General features: G+C 49.3%; 1 protein-coding gene and 3 non-coding genes across 6 annotated transcripts; 2 read left to right on the top strand and 2 right to left on the bottom strand.

Annotated features, from left to right (window-relative positions):
- Positions 1 to 3045: 3045 nt before the first annotated feature.
- On the bottom strand, positions 3046 to 7757 carry LOC142819639 (transcription factor HES-7-like). 3 transcript variants are annotated; one of them, XM_075908009.1, is made up of 3 exons: positions 7643 to 7757; positions 7104 to 7199; positions 3046 to 4627 (listed from the first exon to the last, which is right to left on the bottom strand). In XM_075908009.1, the coding sequence occupies exons 1-3, from the start codon at positions 7682 to 7684 to the stop codon at positions 3980 to 3982; spliced, it is 786 nt and encodes a 261-aa protein (XP_075764124.1). In that variant the 5' UTR covers positions 7685 to 7757; the 3' UTR covers positions 3046 to 3979. The 3 variants fall into 3 exon arrangements, with proteins under 3 accessions (XP_075764124.1, XP_075764125.1, XP_075764123.1); XM_075908010.1 differs by lacking the exon at positions 7643 to 7757 and having other exon boundaries at positions 3046 to 4368; positions 4540 to 4627; positions 7104 to 7369; XM_075908008.1 differs by lacking the exon at positions 7643 to 7757 and having other exon boundaries at positions 7104 to 7369.
- A 2604-nt stretch (positions 7758 to 10361) lies between these two features.
- On the top strand, positions 10362 to 10432 carry TRNAG-GCC (transfer RNA glycine (anticodon GCC)). Its single transcript has one exon. It is a non-coding gene; the product is annotated as a tRNA-Gly (tRNA).
- A 3484-nt stretch (positions 10433 to 13916) lies between these two features.
- Positions 13917 to 13987, bottom strand: TRNAG-GCC (transfer RNA glycine (anticodon GCC)). Its single transcript has one exon. It is a non-coding gene; the product is annotated as a tRNA-Gly (tRNA).
- Positions 13988 to 16927: 2940 nt separating this feature from the next.
- On the top strand, positions 16928 to 16998 carry TRNAG-GCC (transfer RNA glycine (anticodon GCC)). The gene has a single exon. It is a non-coding gene; the product is annotated as a tRNA-Gly (tRNA).
- The last annotated feature ends 1430 nt before the right edge of the window (positions 16999 to 18428 follow it).

Raw genomic sequence — 18428 nt, 5'->3', positions numbered from 1 at the left:
GGCCCGCAGGGTCGGAGGCGGGCGGAGAGCGCAGGGCACGCCGGCCTCACGGCGGCTCGGGGGCAGGGCGAACCCGCAGCCGAGTGGGGCTGCGGACGTGCCCTACAGGGCAGGCTCTAGGACCGCGGAGGCCATGGGCGGCGGCGGCGGCGCGGCCGGAAGCGGCGCGCTGGGTGCGCCAGTTCAAAAGAGCGCCGGGGAGCCAAGAGAGGGGGAGGAAGCGGGGGCCGTATTAAATCGGAACACGGGCCGCAATTGGCCCGCGGGCCGGACTTTGGACATGCCTGGTCCATGCAGTCTGGATGTTCTCTTGCACAAAAGCACATTGCTTTTTTGATGCGCGTTTGCAGTGTGGACGTGCTCTTGCACAAGAAGTTTTTGCGGAAGATCTCTTCCGACAAAAGCTTCTTGTGCAAAAAGCCTGCAGTCTAGATGTAGCCCCATAGACAAATAGAAAGCAAGTAGGAACAATTTCAACCTACCAGTTTGCCACCAGAAGACTAGCCAATTCATCAAAAGCTAAATATTGCATAGGGACTTGTCCTTTTCAATGACATTTTGCGTGGGCAAAACAATTAAAGAAAGCGTCTTGCTAACCATCCACCTGGAAAAGTTTTGATTTTTTATTTTGAAGCAACTTTCAAAATGCTCTTGTATTTTAAATTTCATTCACAGGGATATATGAAATATTCTGATGGAAAGAAAAAGAGTTTTTTTCCCCCAAAAAATTTCTTTTAATGGGGAATTTCTATTTGTAGTGTGTGTTCCAATTTGTAATGAATTTTTTCCCCTGAAATTGCAGAATTTCTAACAAAACAGAAATTCTGGTTACCCCTTAGCTCCTCACACAAACAGCACAAGACACAAACATACAACTGTACAAAAACTACACCACTCACAGCTCTCCCTTTTTGTACATAACAGGGAGGGGAAATATTTCTCTTCTATAAGACCATGACAATTTTCTTTGTGCTTTGGCATCCTACCACAAAGCACACAACTGGTGAGTGGTTTACACAGATGGAATTCAAGATTATAGTTTATAAAACACAGAGCTTTTAATAGAGTCTGATAGAAAGCACCATTCCAGACAGGCAGATACCAGAGGCCTGTATCTATTAAAAGAAAATTTTAAGCACAAAGGAGGTGGTTTTGTCATCAAGGGCTAGCCTTTTAAAATACAAAATAGCAATTCAAAGGTTATGGGTTCAAATCCCATCAGTTTCTCAACTTTTTACTACTTACCTGAAAAAATAATTGAGATTCCTAAAGAAATCAAGACTTTCCAGGACTCATTGCTTAACTTTAAAAATATCAAGCTTTTTGTGGAAGCTAGGAGCTAGAATTCTCTGGCAAGTACCAAGCAGGAAAGAGCTAGCTAATCAGAATTTAAGTAAGGCAGAATTCTTCAGATGACAGTTTTTTCCCAACAAAAAACAAAAACAAACAAAAATGGAGATTGGGGTGAACTGGAACATTTTGGCAATTTGTGATAAATTCAATGATTTTTTTCAGTTGGGGGATTCAAAACATTTGTTTGTTTTGTGGACCAAACAAAACATTTCCAATCAAACCCACTTTTCATTCCACATTTAATTTCTATTTTATTAAGTTGTAAAGTTTTTTTAAAACTCCTAAAGGAACCAAGGTGAACAAAAGGTTTTGGATGACTTCAGGTTGGTTTCTTTTTGAGTAAGTTTGGCTAATTTTTTTTTAAATCAGTCAGCAGTCAACTCAAAATTATTATTTGCCCCCAGTTTTTCAGTTTGGCCAACTAACAGAACAATCCGTAAATTCCCCTTCACTCCAGCCAAAACCATCTTAAAATCCAAGATCAAGATTTTCAAAAGCAGCCGGTGATTTTTGGCACCTTCATTTTCCTATTGTTACTAAATTTTTGATTGCCTTAACTTGATTTATGGCCCAAAGAACCTAATTTCCAGAAAGTGCCTTCTGAAAATCCAGTCCTGTTGTCAGTTATCTGCAATTGCTACTTACTTTTGCAAATCTTCGCCTGTGAATCTAGGACTGCTTAGATGGGAGGCCATCTGGACTTGGTGAGTTGTGGCTAGTCACCAAAGATGGTTTTTTTGCGGAACCGTCTTTTTGTTCCAGGTTTCTCCGGCACCTAGCACAATACGGTGATATAAGCAACTAGGATAAGATGCTCTGAAAATCTGCGTTCAATTGTCAAGTCCGCCAAGAGTCCCTTGGCATGTCTACACCATGGGGACTCAAGCACAACACTGCAGCTATGCCATTGTAATGTCATGGTGTAGACAATTCCTACAGTAGTAGAAGAGCTATAGAAGAAATCTTTCCTCAAGCTAGCCACATCTATACCAGCACACTGTAGCTGTGTTGACTTAACATTTAAGTGTAGACCTTGTATAATAGTGATAAGTTACTCTACTAGGTGCCCTAGTATGCCCACTGTACAGCTCAGATAATAATTCCATCTTGTCCATTTAGACTTGATCCAGGCACAAAAAATTATGTTTGCCCTGTTGCGTGCGCACCAAGTCCTCACAGTGATATTTAAACCTCCGAGACGGAGTCCACAAACAAATTTGCTCAGATTTAACTAAAGCCATTTCTCCACCTCTTGTGTAGACACATTTAAAAATTGGGGAGGGGGATTTTTAAAAAAACAAAGGAAATTTTTCAAACAAAAGTTGTTTTTCACTGAAAAATCTAAAGTTTTCATTTCCAAAATGCCATGATTAAACATCTCACCATATGTATAATTTCAACCCTATTTAAATTCATAGGAGATATTTGTTTTAAAAAAAAACAAAATCTAAGAACATTTCCAAATTAAAAGATGGTTCTTGCTGATGAACCAAACCATTTTCAAAAACAACAGAAAAAAAAACATTTTGCCATTTTCAGAATTCTGCCCTTTTTTAAACATGGGAGTGGGGTTCTTTTCATAAATGCAAAGAAAATATCTCAATAAAAATTCAAAAAAATCAAAATATTTAATCTCAAAGGAAACATTTCACTATTTTCAGAATTTTGAAATTATTTACACATGGAGGGGTTGTTTCATAAACTCAAAGGAAATTTCCAAATAAAAAGTTAGCCCTACCCAGAGAATCAAAACATTTCCTTTCAAAGGAAACATTCTGCCATCTTCAGAATTTGAAACCTATTTATACATTGAAGGAGAAAATCTTTTTAATAAAAATCAAAGGAAATTTTTAAAGAAATCCCATAAATCAAAACGTTTTGTTTCAAAAACCTCAAAATGAAATATTTTTGCTATTTTCAGAATTTTCACCATCTTTAAACATTGGGGAGGAATTTTAAAAATAAAATCACAGGAAGTTTTCCAAACAAAAATTGATTCTCCTTGAAAAATCAAAACATTTCATTTTTTAAAATCAAGAATTAAACATTTCACCCTATTTATAATTTTCAACCCTATTTAAACACTTGGGGGAGAGGGTTATTTTTTGGAAATAAAATGTAAAATATTTTCAAAATGAAATGTTGGCTGTCATGGAAGAATCAAAACATCAGAACAAAACATTTCGCAGTTTCCAGAATTGAAACATGGGGAAAGGGTTTTTTAAAAATAAAATCAAAGGAAACTTTCATAGAGAAAAGATGGAAAAATCAAAACCTCTTACTTCGAGAACAGCAAAAAGAATCATTTTGCTGCTTTCAGATTCACACACACACACAAATACCCCCTGAAACAAAGAGTTCAGCAGTAGCCCCTGGATTTACGAGGCATTTCAGTGTAACCGAATCTGCCTTTTTCACCAGAAAAAAAAATTGTTACGGATGAAAAAATTCCTCCCTAGCTCTAGTGAAAAGCTGTACTCCTGGCACAGGCCAGGAAACGGGGCCTGCTGGGGCAGAGGACTGGCATGGCGCTGGCAATACAGATAAACTTTATATTATATACAGGGCGGGAAGAGAAGGATCAGTGCTATACACAAAGCAATATACAGTGTCTACGTTGTTATGCCTAGGGCCAAGGTCTCCAGACGGCCAGCTGTGGGGGCTCCCCTTTCAAAGCGGCTGCCTCGTCCGTGTGTCTCTGGGACGTCTCCGGGCCCACAGGGCGACTGAAGGGTCGGTGACGGGGCTCTGGGGGCGAGGAAGGGCTGGGGGAGACTGGGCAGACAGGCTGCGGCGGGAGGCCAGGCTGGAGCCTGCAGGCGGGCTCCGGCGGGCTGGGCTCTGGCGGTGCCTGGCGGCACTTGGTGGCCAGGTAGAGGTGCAGGGTGTCGAGCAGGCGGCCCTGCACGCAGGGCTGGGTGTCGCGGAGGAAGGCGGAGAGCTGCAGCAGGCATTCCCGGAAGCCCAGCAGGTAGCAGCGTTGCAGGGGGTCAGCCTCCCCGGCCGGGTCAGCTCCTGGGGGAGGGGGAGCAGCAGGGGAGAGGGGGCGGTAAGTGCGGTGCATGCGGGGGGCAGAGACACACTCACACCAAAGTGAAGGGGGCAGGCAGTGCTGGGCAAGGGGGCGGGGAGTGAGTCTGGGACACACACACACAGGGTGCCTGCCCGCTGGCTGCAGTACCCTACCCCGCCCAGCGGGGGTGCTCCAGTCCCGCAGGTAGCGCACGGCAAGCTCCAGGATCTCAGCCTTCTCCACTTTCCGGTTCTGCAGCGTCTGCAACACAAGAGGCCACAGACGGGGCTGAGGTGACCAGGGTGGGGGGGTAGGGGATGGAGAAGGGCTGGGGAAGGTGGGAGGGCATCACTGGGGGAGGGAGCGACAGATTTGGGGTGCTGGCGGGCCTTGGGGGGGTCCGGGTGAGGCAGAGGTGTTAGTTTGGGGTTATCTGGGGGGCTCTGGATGGGATCTCTCTGGATAGAGTGGGGGGTGGGACAGATGATGCTGGGTGGGGCTGTCTGGGGGTTTTGGGTGGAATCTGTGTGGGATGGGGGATGGGGCAGGACAGAGGGGTGGGACTCTGTGTAGGGTCTGTCCAGATGGGGCAGAGGGCTTGGGTGGGGCTGTCTGGAGGAATGGGGTGGGGTCTGTTTGGGTGGTACTTTATAGGCTTGGAGTGGGGCTGTCTGGGATGATTGGGGCAGATATGTCTGGGTGGGACAGGGGACTCAGGACAGGGCTGGCTGGGGTATTTGGGGCAGGGTCAGCTTGGGTGGGAAAGAAGGCACTAGGTGGAGCTGTCCTGGAGGTTGGGGTGGCGTCTGTTTGGATTTGGAGGGGGGCTCAGGGTGGAACTGCCTCAGGGGTTTGAGGTGAGATCTGTTTGGGTGGGATTTGGGATGGGGCTGTCTGAGGGGTTTGAGGCAAAGTTTGGGTGGGATGGAGGATTCGAGTGGGGCTGTCTGAGGGGCTTGGGCAGGGTCTGTTTGGGTGGAACAGGGGGTTCCAAGCCGGGCTGTGTGAGGGGTTTGGGGTGGGGTCTGTTTGGGTGGAACAGGGGGTTCAAAGTGGGTCTGTCTGAGGGGTTTGGGGTGGGGTCTGTTTGGGTGGAACAGGGGGTTCCAAGTGGGGCTGTCTGAGGGGTTTGGGGTGGGGTCTGTTTGAGTGGAACAGGGGGTTCCAAGCAGGGCTGTCTGAGGGGTTTGGGGTGGGGTCTGTTTGAGTGGAACAGGGGGTTCCAAGCAGGGCTGTCTGAGGGGTTTGGGGTGGGGTCTGTTTGGGTGGAACAGGGCGCACCAATTGAGGCTGTCTGAGGGGTGTGAGGTGGCATCTGGGTGGGACAGGGGACTCAGGCAGGGCTGTCTGGAGGGGTTGGGGCAGAGTCTTGGGACAGAATTGACTGGGGGGGTTGAAGTGAGGACTATTTGGGTGGGACGGGAGCTCCAGGTGGAGCTGTCTGAGGGATTTGGGGCAGGGTTTGTTTGGGTGGGACAGGGAGCTTGGGGTGGGGTTGACTGGGGGAATTGGGCAGGGTCTGTTTGACTGAGACAGGGGGTCATGGCAGGGCTGACTAAGGAGCTTGGTGTGGGATATAGTTGGGTGGGATGGGGGCTCTGGGCAGGGCTGTCTGAGCAGTTTAGGGTGGGGTCTGTTTGGGCTCAGGGCAGGGCCCACTGAAGGGTTTGGGCCAGGTCTCTTTCATGTGGACGCGGGCTCAGGGTGGGCCTGTCTGCTGAGGTTTGAGGTGAGGTCTGTTTGGGTGGGACATGGAGCTCAGGGTAGGGCTGACTGGGCGGTTTCAGGCAGGATCTGTTTTACGTGGGATGCGGAGCTTGGGGCGGAGCTATCTGGGAGGGTGGGGGAGTCAGGGGGAGTTGTCTGGGTAGGAGCCCCTTGTCCCATCCAGACAAACCCTGTCCCAACCCTCCAGGTAACCCCACCCTAAACCTCCTGTCCAATCCAAACAGACGCCACCCAAGCCCCTCCGCCTGGAGGCACTGGAGGGTAGCAGGTGTCCAGGTCACGAATGAGGCTGGGGGCAGGAGTTTGGAGGGCTCGGGGTGAGCTCTGCAGGGAAGGGAGCTGGGGGGTCCTGCAGTGGGAGCCTCGGGGTTCAGGGTGGAAGGTGTCAGGGGTTCTGCATGGGCATGGAGGTAGGGCCTTCAGGCAGAGTGTGTCTGAGTAGGGGCTGGGGCAGATTTGTCTGGGTGGGGGCTGGGGACTTTGGCCAGGTGCTGGGTGGGACAAAGCAAAGCAGGGGGTAGAGGTCTCAGGTCTGGGAGTGTCTACCTGAAATGTGGAGGAGTTTGGGGGCAGAGATGACTCTAGCTGGAGAACTGGGGGGGCTAGTGGTTGTCTGGGTGCAGCAGGGTCCCTGGGCAGGTCATGTGTGGATTGTAGTTTGTGGTTGGGGTGCTTGGAGTCAGGGTTGGGGGGCTCGGTAGAGTGGGCTTCCAGGGGGCTGCGTGAAGGCAGCTGTCCGGGACTGGCGGCGGGGCTTTGGGTGGAAGGTGTCTAGGGCCAGGGGCTGTGTGATTGGGAGCTCGGGGCAGGGTGGGAGGCTCTGGGTGGGGCAGGGGGTTCTCTGGGGGAGCAGAGCGGGGCAGGGACCCGGGGCAGGGCAGAAGCTCAGGCGGGCGCAGGAGGCTCTGTGGGGGCTCAGGGGCACGGGGCAGGGCAGAGGCACGCGGAGGGGGATCGAGCGGGGCAGGGGCTGAGGGCAGGGCGGGGGCGCACGGCCGGGCGCACTGACCTGCTGGCGGGTCCGGTCCAGCAGCAGCACCCGCAGCTCCTCCAGGCTCCGGTTGATTCTCTCTCGCCTGCGCTTCTCCGCCAGCGGCTTCAGCATCTGGCCGAGAGAGCGCAAGGGAGGCGCAAAGCCCCTCAGCCCCCCGCGGCGCTGGGGCGCCCGGAGCCCCCGGACTCGCCACCCAGCCAGGGCCCGGAGTCTCCGGTCTCCTCTCCCCCTCCCCCGGCCAGGGCCCGGAGTTCCCGGACTTATCCCCGCCATGGCCCGGAGCCCCCGAACTCCCCCTTCCCCGCCTGGGCCCTCGTGCACCCAGCGAGCCAGCTGTGCCCCCGCCTCGCTCCCTCTTTGCACCCCCGCTGCCCACCAACTACCCCATACGAAAATTGCCCTCCACTGTCCCCAACCCAGAGATTCACTCCCCTGAATACCCCATTCCGGAGCTCCCCCTGCCGCCCCCAGTTCCTGCTGCCTGCCTCACACCCCGCCCTTTGTGACCCGGGGCATCCCCAACGCGCCTCTCATCCCTCGGGGCCCCAGCGCACCTTCCTCAGGGCGGCGGGCTCCGAGGCGCCTTTGGTCACCATCCTGGCCCTGCGCCCTGCTCCGTCTCCGGGCGAAACAAAGGCGCTGCCGCCTAGCCAGCCGCTCTTTTATAACCCACCACACACCTCCCCCCCCCCCCGCAGGTGCCCAGCGAGCCGGCCGACCCCCTCCTTCCCCATCGCCCGCCCCAGACACCTGCCCCCTCCCGTCCACCCTTTGCTCTTTGGGGTTGGTGTTTTGGCTCCAAGCTGCTAAAGATCCCAGAGGTGTGAAGAGCAAATTGGTCCCGAGTTTGGCACGGGCCGTCCCCGTCCCCGCGGCCGGGCTGAAAGCTGGGGCCTGGAGGAGGGAGGGGAGGGGAGGGGAGGGGAGGGGGAGCATTTTGTCACCTAAACGCATGGCTCGGAAGCCTGCTGGTGCCAAGCGCATGGCTCGGGCGCATGGTGGTGCCAAGCGCATGGCTCGGGCGCAGGGTGGTGCCAAGCGTATGGCGCAGATGCCTGGCACGGACGCATGGGACCAAGCGCCTGGCGCTGAAACCGTGGCCGAGAGGGGACCCGCCAAGTCGGTCCAAAATGATCAGGGGAGTGCCTGTCACAAGGAGGCCAAAAGGAGGAGGGAAGTGGAGAGGGGGCAGGAATGCGTGAGGGAGAGGTGGGCAGGATGGGGTGTATGGAGCTGGAGCGGGAGAGGCATGAAGGAGTGGGGGGCGAAGAAAATTGGTTTCTCCCCCAACCCAGGAGCTCAACTGTTTCCTGCCCCCTATGGAAGCTGGGCGGACTGGGCCGACCGGTTGGGTTCAGCCCCAGCCAGCAGGAGGCGCTTTTTGGCTGCACGGAGATGGGAGTCAGTAAATCCGAGCTCAGCCCTGACTCCATCCTGCAGTGTGCTGCTTTCCCCGGTGAATGCCCAGTTTGTGTCTGTGCGCTGCCCCCTGCTGAAAGGGTGAGGGGTCCGCTGGGTGAGGGAGGGTGACCGCGCGGTTACGTGGTTTCTTAGAAAGCTACAGTAGAGAAAGTGTGAACAGCCAGGGGGTTAAGCAGACAAGGAAGGGGCAAGTCCCATGTGGGGTACTTGGGGAGCAGAGAGTTGGGGGCAGGTCCGGGGTGGAGTGTTTCTCTTTTCATCAGAGAGAGAGAGAGAGAGATTGTACAGGGATGGATAGATAGAGAGGAATGTGAGACTAGAAAGGCAGATGAGGGTGGGGCCGGCAGAGGGGGGCGGGGACGGATAGAGGATTGGGGGGCCGGCAGTGGGGTGGGGGGACGGACAGAGGATTGGGGGCCGGCAGAGGGGTGAGGGGACGGACAGAGGATTGGGGGGGTGGCAGAGGAGTGGGGGGACGGAGGATTGGGGGCCGGCAGAGGGGTGGGGGGACGGACAGAGGATTGGGGGGCCGGCAGAGGGGTGGGGGGACGGACAGAGGATTGGGAGGTGGCAGAGAGGTGGGGGGACGGACAGAGGATTGGGGGGCCGGCAGTGGGGTGGGGGGACGGACAGAGGATTGGGGGCCGGCAGAGGGGTGGGGGGACGGACAGAGGATTGGGGGCCGGCAGAGTGGTGGGGGGACGGACAGAGGATTGGGGGCCGGCAGAGGGGTGGGGGGACGGACAGAGGAGTGTATCTGGATCGGTGCTACTTCAAAAGCAAAAAGTCTGCCCTGGGAAAGTCTCACCTGCGGCAGCCTGATGAGTTTATGGGGCTGGGACAACCGGCGCCTTGGCCCCGAGGAAGTTCTCACCCCTCCGCTCAAAGCTGGAGAGGCCATTTGGGGTTTTATGGCTGAAGAAGCCCCCAGCAGCCCGGAACTAACGGGGATGGAGCTGATGGATCTGCTAATTGCGGGGAGGGGGCGGTTACCCCGGCTCTGACACCTGGGGACCAGCACGCAGCGTGGGAAGCTTGGAGATGGCGGAGCCAGAAAGTCGAGGGGTAGGGGGCGGGCGGACTGGAAGTAGGGGTGGATAGGCACAGAGAGGGGGTATGAGGGTGGGGGGTTGTGTGGCTAGAGAGAGGCTGTGTATTCGGATGGGGGGTGGATTGATAAAGGGGATCTGGGGTGGTGGATAGATGGGGTGTTTTGGGTGGGGTATATGGATTGATAAAGGGGGTATGGGATGGAAGGATAGATGGAGGGGGTGTATTAGGGTGGGGTGAATAGACAGCGCGTGTTTCTGGGAATGGATGGATGGATGGATAGAGAGGGAGTATAGAAAGGGAGGAGGTAGGTGGATTGATAGAAGGTGTCTATGAATAAGGATAACTTTACATTGGGTTATAACCTAGATCCATCTATTAAGCTGCTAGCTGATTTCTGTTGTAAACTATGTGATCTGTACACACCCTCCATCTAGCTAGCCATCCATGCACCCTAGATCCTTACTCATCCTCTACCTAGTTATTCGAGTACCTCCCTCTAGCCATCCATCTATGTACCCATTTTCAGAAATTCCCATTATCCATCCGTCTATGCACTCCTTGTAATACACACCAGCATCATACACCCTCACGCTCGTACAAACCCCTATCCATCCAGCCAGTCTATACCCTGGTCCACATGCTCTGGCTGTAACACTCAGCCTCCCAGATGTTCCAGAGGGAGGAGGTTAATACGACCGGGTGCGCTGAAAGCAAAAACGTTAAAATAAAGAGGGGGGGAGGAAACAGAGGTGAAACATCTGTAAGGAGAATGGCAAAGGGAAAATTCACTCAACAGTTGCATTGGTGGTTCAGTGGTAGAATTCTCGCCTGCCACGCGGGAGGCCCGGGTTCGATTCCCGGCCAATGCAGGGTGTTACTTTTTGCCATTTGTTTTTCTCTTTTGCCATTTGTTTTTCTCATTTGTAGAATTTCTATCTTCCTCAGTATAATGAATCCCCTGCAGAATTGGCCACAAGGTCCAGAGCCACGTGCAGATACAAAATTAGTATCCATATCCACAAACATGAGCTGCAGATATACCCATAGAAAGTGGGTATCTGCAAATTTGCAGGGTTTGAATGGAAAGGGGTAGGTGGAGGCAGGTGTGTGGACGGGGGTGTGGATAGACCCAGGGGGGATGACTTAGATCCATCTATTTAGCTGCCAGCCTTTTCTATCTTGATCTCTTTTTTCTAATCTCTGGGCTAATTTCTGTCATATACTCATTGATGCAAATTTTGCGTCCCTCTCTTCAATAACGAGCTGGATTTTCAGGGCTCTAACAATGGGCACCCTTCGCTGTCAGGCTGAGTTTCCATCCTTGTGCTTTCCTGAAGGGAGCAGACAGCAAGTGTGAACAGTCAATGGTTGGGGGAGGGTTTTGTGGCCTACCAGAATGACCAGCTATCCTGGGGCTTTTTCTCATATTATAGTCACCTATTAGCTCCCACCCTGTCCTGATTTTCCACACTTACTCTCTGGTCACCCTAACTAAGACTAAGTCCCTAATCTCGTGATGGTTTGGTTAATATCAGGGCATTGGCATCCTCTGACCCTGTATGGTGCCAGGCCAACAGCGAAAGGGGACGCTATGTTGGGTTTTAAGGTCTCTTATCCAGAGCAAGGAGGGCAGCTGTGGGAATGGCAGTCACACCTCTAGGATGTGCCTAATTTGGGCACTCATTGGTGATGTGTCCGACTTTGCTTACTGGTGCCTTTCTCATGTTCCCATCTCCATGATATGAGACCATCTTATCCCATTCTAAGTTTCCATCGCCCCGTCTTATTTCCCCCGTTTCTTCCTGATGCTCCCCTCTCTCTGGGCTGCTTAGCTGGCTCCTACAGCAGTTGTCTTTTACTCTTATTTTGGAAGGGGGAGAGTCTGAGTGATTTTAGCCTAAGATACTTGTCACCCTGGCCTCTTTTTCTCTCCTTCACCATCTCAGCCACCAAGAATCAAATGGAAAAATCTAACAGGCCATGGGGGTTACCACCCAGGATGCCATGGGCGAGGGGAAAGTGCCAATCCAGAAACAAGAAGTGGGGCAAACCTGGGCATGAGGCAGAAGGCAGTAGGGGCCAGGATGATGGGGGATTGATGGGGAAGCAGTGGGGGGCTAGGAGCAATCTCTAGATGGAGGACAGGGAAGGCAGTGGGAGACCTGGGAGGATGGATGTGAGTCAGGGAGGAAGTGGCTCCAAGAGTGACAGGGGCGGGGAATGCAGAGAGGTAGTAGGTCCAAGGGGACCAGAAGGTGCCAGAGGAGTCTAGGGAAGCAGGTGTAGCCAGGAAGAATGGGGGAATGCAACAGTCAATCTATGGAACTCCTTGCCAGAGACTATAACAAAAAGAGCTACACAAGTTCAGGGAGGATAGGTTCATCAATGACTGTTAACCAGGATGGGCAGGGATGGTGTCCCTAGCCTCTGTTTGCCAGAAGCTCTCACCCACATGCTTCCTTTCATCAAATACCTCCTCTTCCCCTCCCCCTCCAGTCAGCATACCCACAGCCCAGTGATTCCAAGTTCTCAATCCAGTAGTAACACCAAAATATCTTTTTTTCTGGGGGCAAAGTTGCCCTGGTCTCCTCTGGGAGAAGAAGACAACACCTGGGATGGCATTTCTGGGCTTATGCCCAGCAGAAGGAAATCAAGGAGGGGTTGGAATGAGGTTGTAGCATTACAAAGAAATGGTTTGCAACATGTATCCTAGCCATGCTCCTTTGCAAATGAGCTGGCTAATGCAGAATTGGAGGCTCCGTAGCAAAATTGTTGCCTATTTCGTAACACCTGCTAATTCAATCGCTAACCAAGGCATAGCCACAAAGTTCTGATTTACTTTCGCTCTGTATTTTCACCTGGTACACTCCGTAATATCATCTCTTCCTGGAGGAGAAAGGGAAGTAATTTCAACACCAAATAACAGGCCAAGTATTTTAATAGTTACAAAGGATAGTTAAATCTCACGGGCTGTTTCCCCTTATCCTGCTCCTTATCCCCAAGGCTACGTTTAGACTGGCATGATTTTCCACAAATGCTTTTAACAGAAAAGTTTTCCGTTAAAAGCATTTGCGGAAAAGAGCGTCTAGATTGGCACAGACATTTTTCCGCAAAAGCACTTTTTGCGGAAAAGCGTCTGTGCCAATCTAGATGTGGTTTTGTACAAGAAAGCCCCGATTGCCATTTTCATGATTGGGGCTTTTTTGCGCAAAACAAATCTGAGCTGTCTACACTGGCCCTTTTGCGCAAAAGCTTTGCGCGAAAGGGACTTTTGTCGGAACGGGAGCAGCATCATATTTCTGCAAGAAGCACTGATTTCAGACAGTAGGAAGTCAGCGTTCTTGTGGAAATTCAAGCGGCTTAGTTTTTTATCTTTCTTATTTTTCTTCTGTCTTTCCTTTTATTTCCTTTTTCTTGCGTTCAATCTATGAACCAATGCAGTTGGAGGGGTATCTCTGGAGTGGAGGATATTCTTGTAAGCCAGGGCTCTGTTCCCATGGGATGAGGGGAATAAACACCCTTTTGTCATCTTTGCAACCGCCCATCCTGGCAACTCCAGCATCAGTTTCCCAATTCCCCCCTCCAGCAGTGTGGGCCTGGGAACGCCTGCCTGGCATGTGTGTGTCAATTCCCCTCTCCTTTGATCCAGCTGCTGAAAGTGACAAGTTTGCTATAAAGCCGCCCAATTTTGCTGCCTGAAGGGCGGGAGGGGGAGGTAAGGGCGCAAAGGTATCATTAGCTATAGGTCAAAAGGGGGTGGTCCCCCCCTCCCCCCAGTTCATCCCTACTCCCAAAATAAAAACTTGTCCAGGAGTCTCTCTGGTCCACTCTCACCCCATTTCCCTCAAGTCTTTACACTACAGGATGTGAAATATTAATCACCTGTAGGATTCTGTAGCTGGGTACAAACTCCCAGGCCAGGGAGAGGGAAGAGATGCACAGGAGAGACAAGGGTCACACTGGGATACATCAAAACAGGCAGTGAGATGAACTTTCTTAGACTATGTCTAGACTGCACATCTAGACTAATTTTGGAAAAATGTTCAAAAAAGTGGATACACTCTTTCGCCATCCCTATAAACCTCGTTTTATGAGGGACAAGGGATGTGTCGAAAGAGCACTTTTTTCTGAAATTTGGCACCATATAGACTTGCCAAATTTCGGAAAAGCCTCTTTCAGCAGGAAAGCAGTAAAAGATATGTAATTTGCATACTGCAAATTACGTTTCTTTTGCTGATACCTTTCCAGTGTAGATCTAGCCTTATGGCCGAGGCGGGCGTAGTTTGGGCCTGACTAAACTTTCTGATGCTCTGCGAAGTGTGAAACAGGTAAATGGAACAAAATGAACACCTATGCATTGGCCGGGAATCGAACCCGGGCCTCCCGCGTGGCAGGCGAGAATTCTACCACTGAACCACCAATGCTCTTGCAAAAAACATCAATGTTGCCCTCATTTGACAGCTGTTTCCACAGCTGGTTCACAGTAGTTTATTCTAGGATTCTCTGTTCTCTGCAAGTTTCAATTTTCCTCCCATTTTCTGGACTCTCCTCCAAGTAACATTGTGGCTTGAGAAAGAAGGCCAGGCCACCCGCTTATAGTCAGCTCCCTCTCAGAGTAGCAGCAGCCTAGGAAAGGCAGAGAACAGCAGCAAATGGGAGCCAAGCCAGGGATACATACAACAAGGACAATGATTACAGACTGTCCAGACTGGAAAGAATATCGCCCTCCATTTGAGAGGGCCCCCAAAAATCTGGAGGCCAAATTTGAGCCATCCATCCCCAGCATAAGGTAGAAAGAAATTTGAGGACACCAGCACCTGGGATGCACCGCTGATCATCTTGGCTAAGAGTCACAGATGGGCCTATCCTCCATGAATGTAAGAACAGACAAATGGTCAGACTGGGTCAGACCAAAGGTCCCTCTAGCCCCGTATCCTGTCTGCTCACAGTCCCCCATGTCAGGTACTCCTGGAGCTTTTCCACTTGGAAAAGAGATGAATAAGGGGGAATATGATAGAGGTCTAGCAAATTATGACAGGCCTGGAGAAAGTGAATAAAAACATATTATTTACCTATTTTCACACAAGAATGAGGGGTCATCTGATTAAATTAAATTAATTAGGCAGCAAAGAAACAAAATAAACAAAAGGAAATACTTCTTCAGTCAACTTGTGGAACTCCTTGCCAGGGGATGTTGTGAAGGCCAAAAGTATAACATGGGTCAAAAAAGAGCTAAATAAATTAATGGAGGATAAGCCCATCAGTGGCTATTAGCCAGAAGTTTGCCAGAAACTGGGAATGGGTGACAGAGGATGGATCACTTGATGATTCTCTTTTCTATTCATTCCCTCTAGGACACCTGGCACTGGCCAGTGTGAGAAGACAGGATCCTGGCCTAGCTGGACATTTGGTCTGACTCAGAATCATCAAATTTATGTTCTTAACCCCTCCACCACTTCCTTGCCCCCTACCCTCCGCCAAGCCTCCAGGGCCTGCGGAATTGATACTCTACTCCCATGCCTGATTCTTATCCTCTTTTATTGGTCAAAAACAAGTGTTGTATCAAGTCACCCTCATTAGCGGCTCTTTTCAAGTCGCCCTGTGCAATGAAAGCAGCATCGGTTATGTGAGTCATTGCCTTATCCCCCTCTGTGTTTTTCTCCTCGGTGCGTCATGCTGTTCTGTGTCATGTGTTGTTCCATGTTTGCACCATCAGGTTTGGGTTAATGGTGTTGTGCAGAGATGCATTACACAGGGGGAAGGTTATTTGTCATTCAGTAGATAATTTACTGCTCCAATATTCTCTCTTACACCTTCATTGGATGTCTTTTGCAGCTCCCATCTAGAGAAACCAATCTCGGCGTCATCACAGATAGTTCTCTCAAAGTCAGATCCATGCAAAACATCCAGCATATCATTACAAACACACCTGTCTTTTCATACACATACACGCATTCCTTCAAACACCTACAAGCCTCCCATTTCTCTGCGCGTCACAGCAATTGTATTTTATTATTATAATGTAGAGGGGGTGGGGTTCAGTGATTTCAGCCAAAGCCCCCCTCTTCTCGCCCCACATGTCTTCCATCTCCACCCCAACTAGTGAGAAATACACTAGAAGATCTAAGGGTATGTCTATGTTGTGGTGCTATTTCCAGAAACTTCCAGTATCCCAAAATAGCTATTCTGTGTCTTTTGAGTAAGCTCATTATTTTGAAATATAACAGGTTTGCCGTTCTGACGTCCCTGTGAACCTCGTTTCACAAGGAGTAAGGGATGTTTTGGAATAGCGGTTTATTTTGAAATACACTCAAAATAAGCTGCGCAATTTCCATAGCTCAAACTGTGTAGCTTATTTCGAGCTATGGGTGCAGTGTAGATTCACCCTAAGAATATGTCTACATAGCAGCATTATTTCAGAATAACTGACGTTATTCTGAAATATCAAAGAGAGCATTTACACAGCAAGCCATTATTTTGAAATAATGGCAAGCTGGAGGACTTCTTATTCTGACTCCTGTAACCCTCATTTTATGAGGAGTAAGGGAAGTCAGAGGAAGAGCAATTTGCATATATTTTTCCGCTTTTCTTCCTAAAGAGGCTTTTCCAACATTTGACACATCTACACGGAGCCAAATGTCGGGGAAAAAACCCTCTTTCGGAACATCCCTTCTTCCTCATAGAATGAGGTGTACAGGGATGACAAAAAAACCTGTCTGCTTTTCTAATTTTTTTTTCGGAAAAGCAGACGCTTTCCTTGGACGCGGCAGAGCTTTTTGGGATACCGGAACCAAAAACCAGATTAAGCTATTTCAATTTCAGCTACACAATTGACGTAGCTGAAGTTGCATATCTTTGACTTTTACCCTGCCTTGTAGACATGCCCTAAGAGCCCTTAAATCTCCCCTCCTGGCAATCGCTTCTGGAGGCAAACATGATTCCAGTAAAACCGGTAGGAACTGATTTTCTACCAAATGCTCTGTTGCAGCAAATACCTTTCCCCAGGGGAACCAAACCTGTCCCAGTTGATACCAGTGACACCTGCATCCCCTGTCTAGTGGGAACTGCATAATTTCTCCCCTTCTGGTGCCAATATGCCTTTGTTTTGCTAGAGAAAAGCAGTTAACCCCAGGAATGGTATTTCTGGAATGAAACGACACAGAGGGACCCAAGCTGGAAAGGAGTTTTTGAAAGTACAGGGACAAGAGTTTGCAGTGCACAATAGCTGGGCATAGCCAGTTGGAAAAGACAGCAAAGGGAGCCTGTGTTCTAAGGAGCTGCCTGCCTTGCTATACATACAAAAGAAGAAAAACGGCTACATTGAAATACCTCTGGACAAAGGGTAAACAAGTTTAACAACAGATGCATTGGTGGTTCAGTGGTAGAATTCTCGCCTGCCACGCGGGAGGCCCGGGTTCGATTCCCGGCCAATGCAAGTTGATAGCATTTTATGTTTACCCTTTCCTTCTCTAGGCCCTATAATGGTCCAATCAAAAAACAGCATTCCTCTCTCTCTCTCTCCCCCACCCCCAACTCCCAGCCTTGTACTGCAGAACCTGCAGATGATTTAATGGGCTATTTTTTCTGTTCCCCTTCCCCCTATATTTCTTTTCTTTCAATCTAATTTTTCATAATTTTTCCTTCTTTTCTCAGCTTTTCTGCTTGCTTTCTTCTTCCTTCCAGTTTTCCCTTTTTTTCTTCCTAAATTTTTCTTATTTTTATCTTTCTTCCTTTTCTCTTTCTTTCCTGTTTTTTTCCTTATTTAGTTCTTTCGTTCATTCCCATTTTCCTTATTTTTCCTCTTGATCCCATCTTTCTTATTTTGTTCCTTCCTATTCTTTCTGGTTTTTGTCTTTCTTCATCCTTTTTCTAGTTTCCTCTTTCTTTCCTACTTTTCTTCTCTCTTCCTTTAATTTTATTTATTTTTCTCTTGATTCTTTCCTTCTATCTTCTATTTTTCTCTTGCTTTCTTATTTTTCTTGTTTTTCTTCCCTCTTTTATCTATTTTGTCTTGCTTTTCCCCTTTCCTTTTCCCTTTCTTTTCCCTTGCTTTCCTTTATTCTTTCCCATTTGTCCCTTGATTCGCTTCCTTCTAGCTTTATTTTTCTCTTTATTTCTTTCTTGTGTTCTTAGTTTTTGTTTTTCTTTCCATCGGTCCAGTTTTTTCTTTTCTGGGTTTTTTTCTTAATTTTCCTGGTTTTTTGTTTGTTTATTCTTTGTCTCTCTTTCCATTTTTCCAAAACTCACATTTTTGTCTTCCTTTTTCAATTTCCTTGGTTTTTTAATCCCTCCCAATATTTTTCTCTTTCTTTCTTCACATTTTTTATTTTTCTTACTCTCTTGTTTTGCTATTCTCCCTCTTCCTAACCTCAAGCTCCCCTCCCCCACTTCCCATTCAAGTGCCTAAAAGGTTGTTAGGAGGAAGGAGAAAAATTATTCTCGTTAACTCTGGGGACAGAACAAGAAGCAATGGGCTTAAACTGCAGCAGTTTAGGTCATGTCTACGCTAAGAAATTATTTCAAATTAACTTATTTCAAAATAATAACTCCCAAAAATAACTATTTCAAAACAAGCTTATTCCCTAAGGAAAGCAGGAGTACAGATTTTAATATAACCAGCCCGTTATTTCAAAATAATGGGCTTGGTAGTGTGGATGTTCTGCTTATTATTTTGAAATAAGGCAGGGGATTTCAAAATAACTCCCTAGCGTAGATCAGGACTTTAGTTAAATCTTCCTAAATGTCAGGTTGGTTTAAGCACTGGACTAAGTTGCCAAGGGAGGCTGTGGAATCTTCATCACTGGAAATTTTTAAGCACAGGTTAGACACACACCTGTCGGGGATGGTCTAGATCTGTGGTATCTA

The sequence above is a fragment of the Pelodiscus sinensis genome, chromosome 24 (genome assembly GCF_049634645.1).
Source record: "Pelodiscus sinensis isolate JC-2024 chromosome 24, ASM4963464v1, whole genome shotgun sequence".
Taxonomy (NCBI): domain Eukaryota; kingdom Metazoa; phylum Chordata; order Testudines; family Trionychidae; genus Pelodiscus; species Pelodiscus sinensis.
This window is presented reverse-complemented; position numbering and strand designations above follow the sequence as displayed.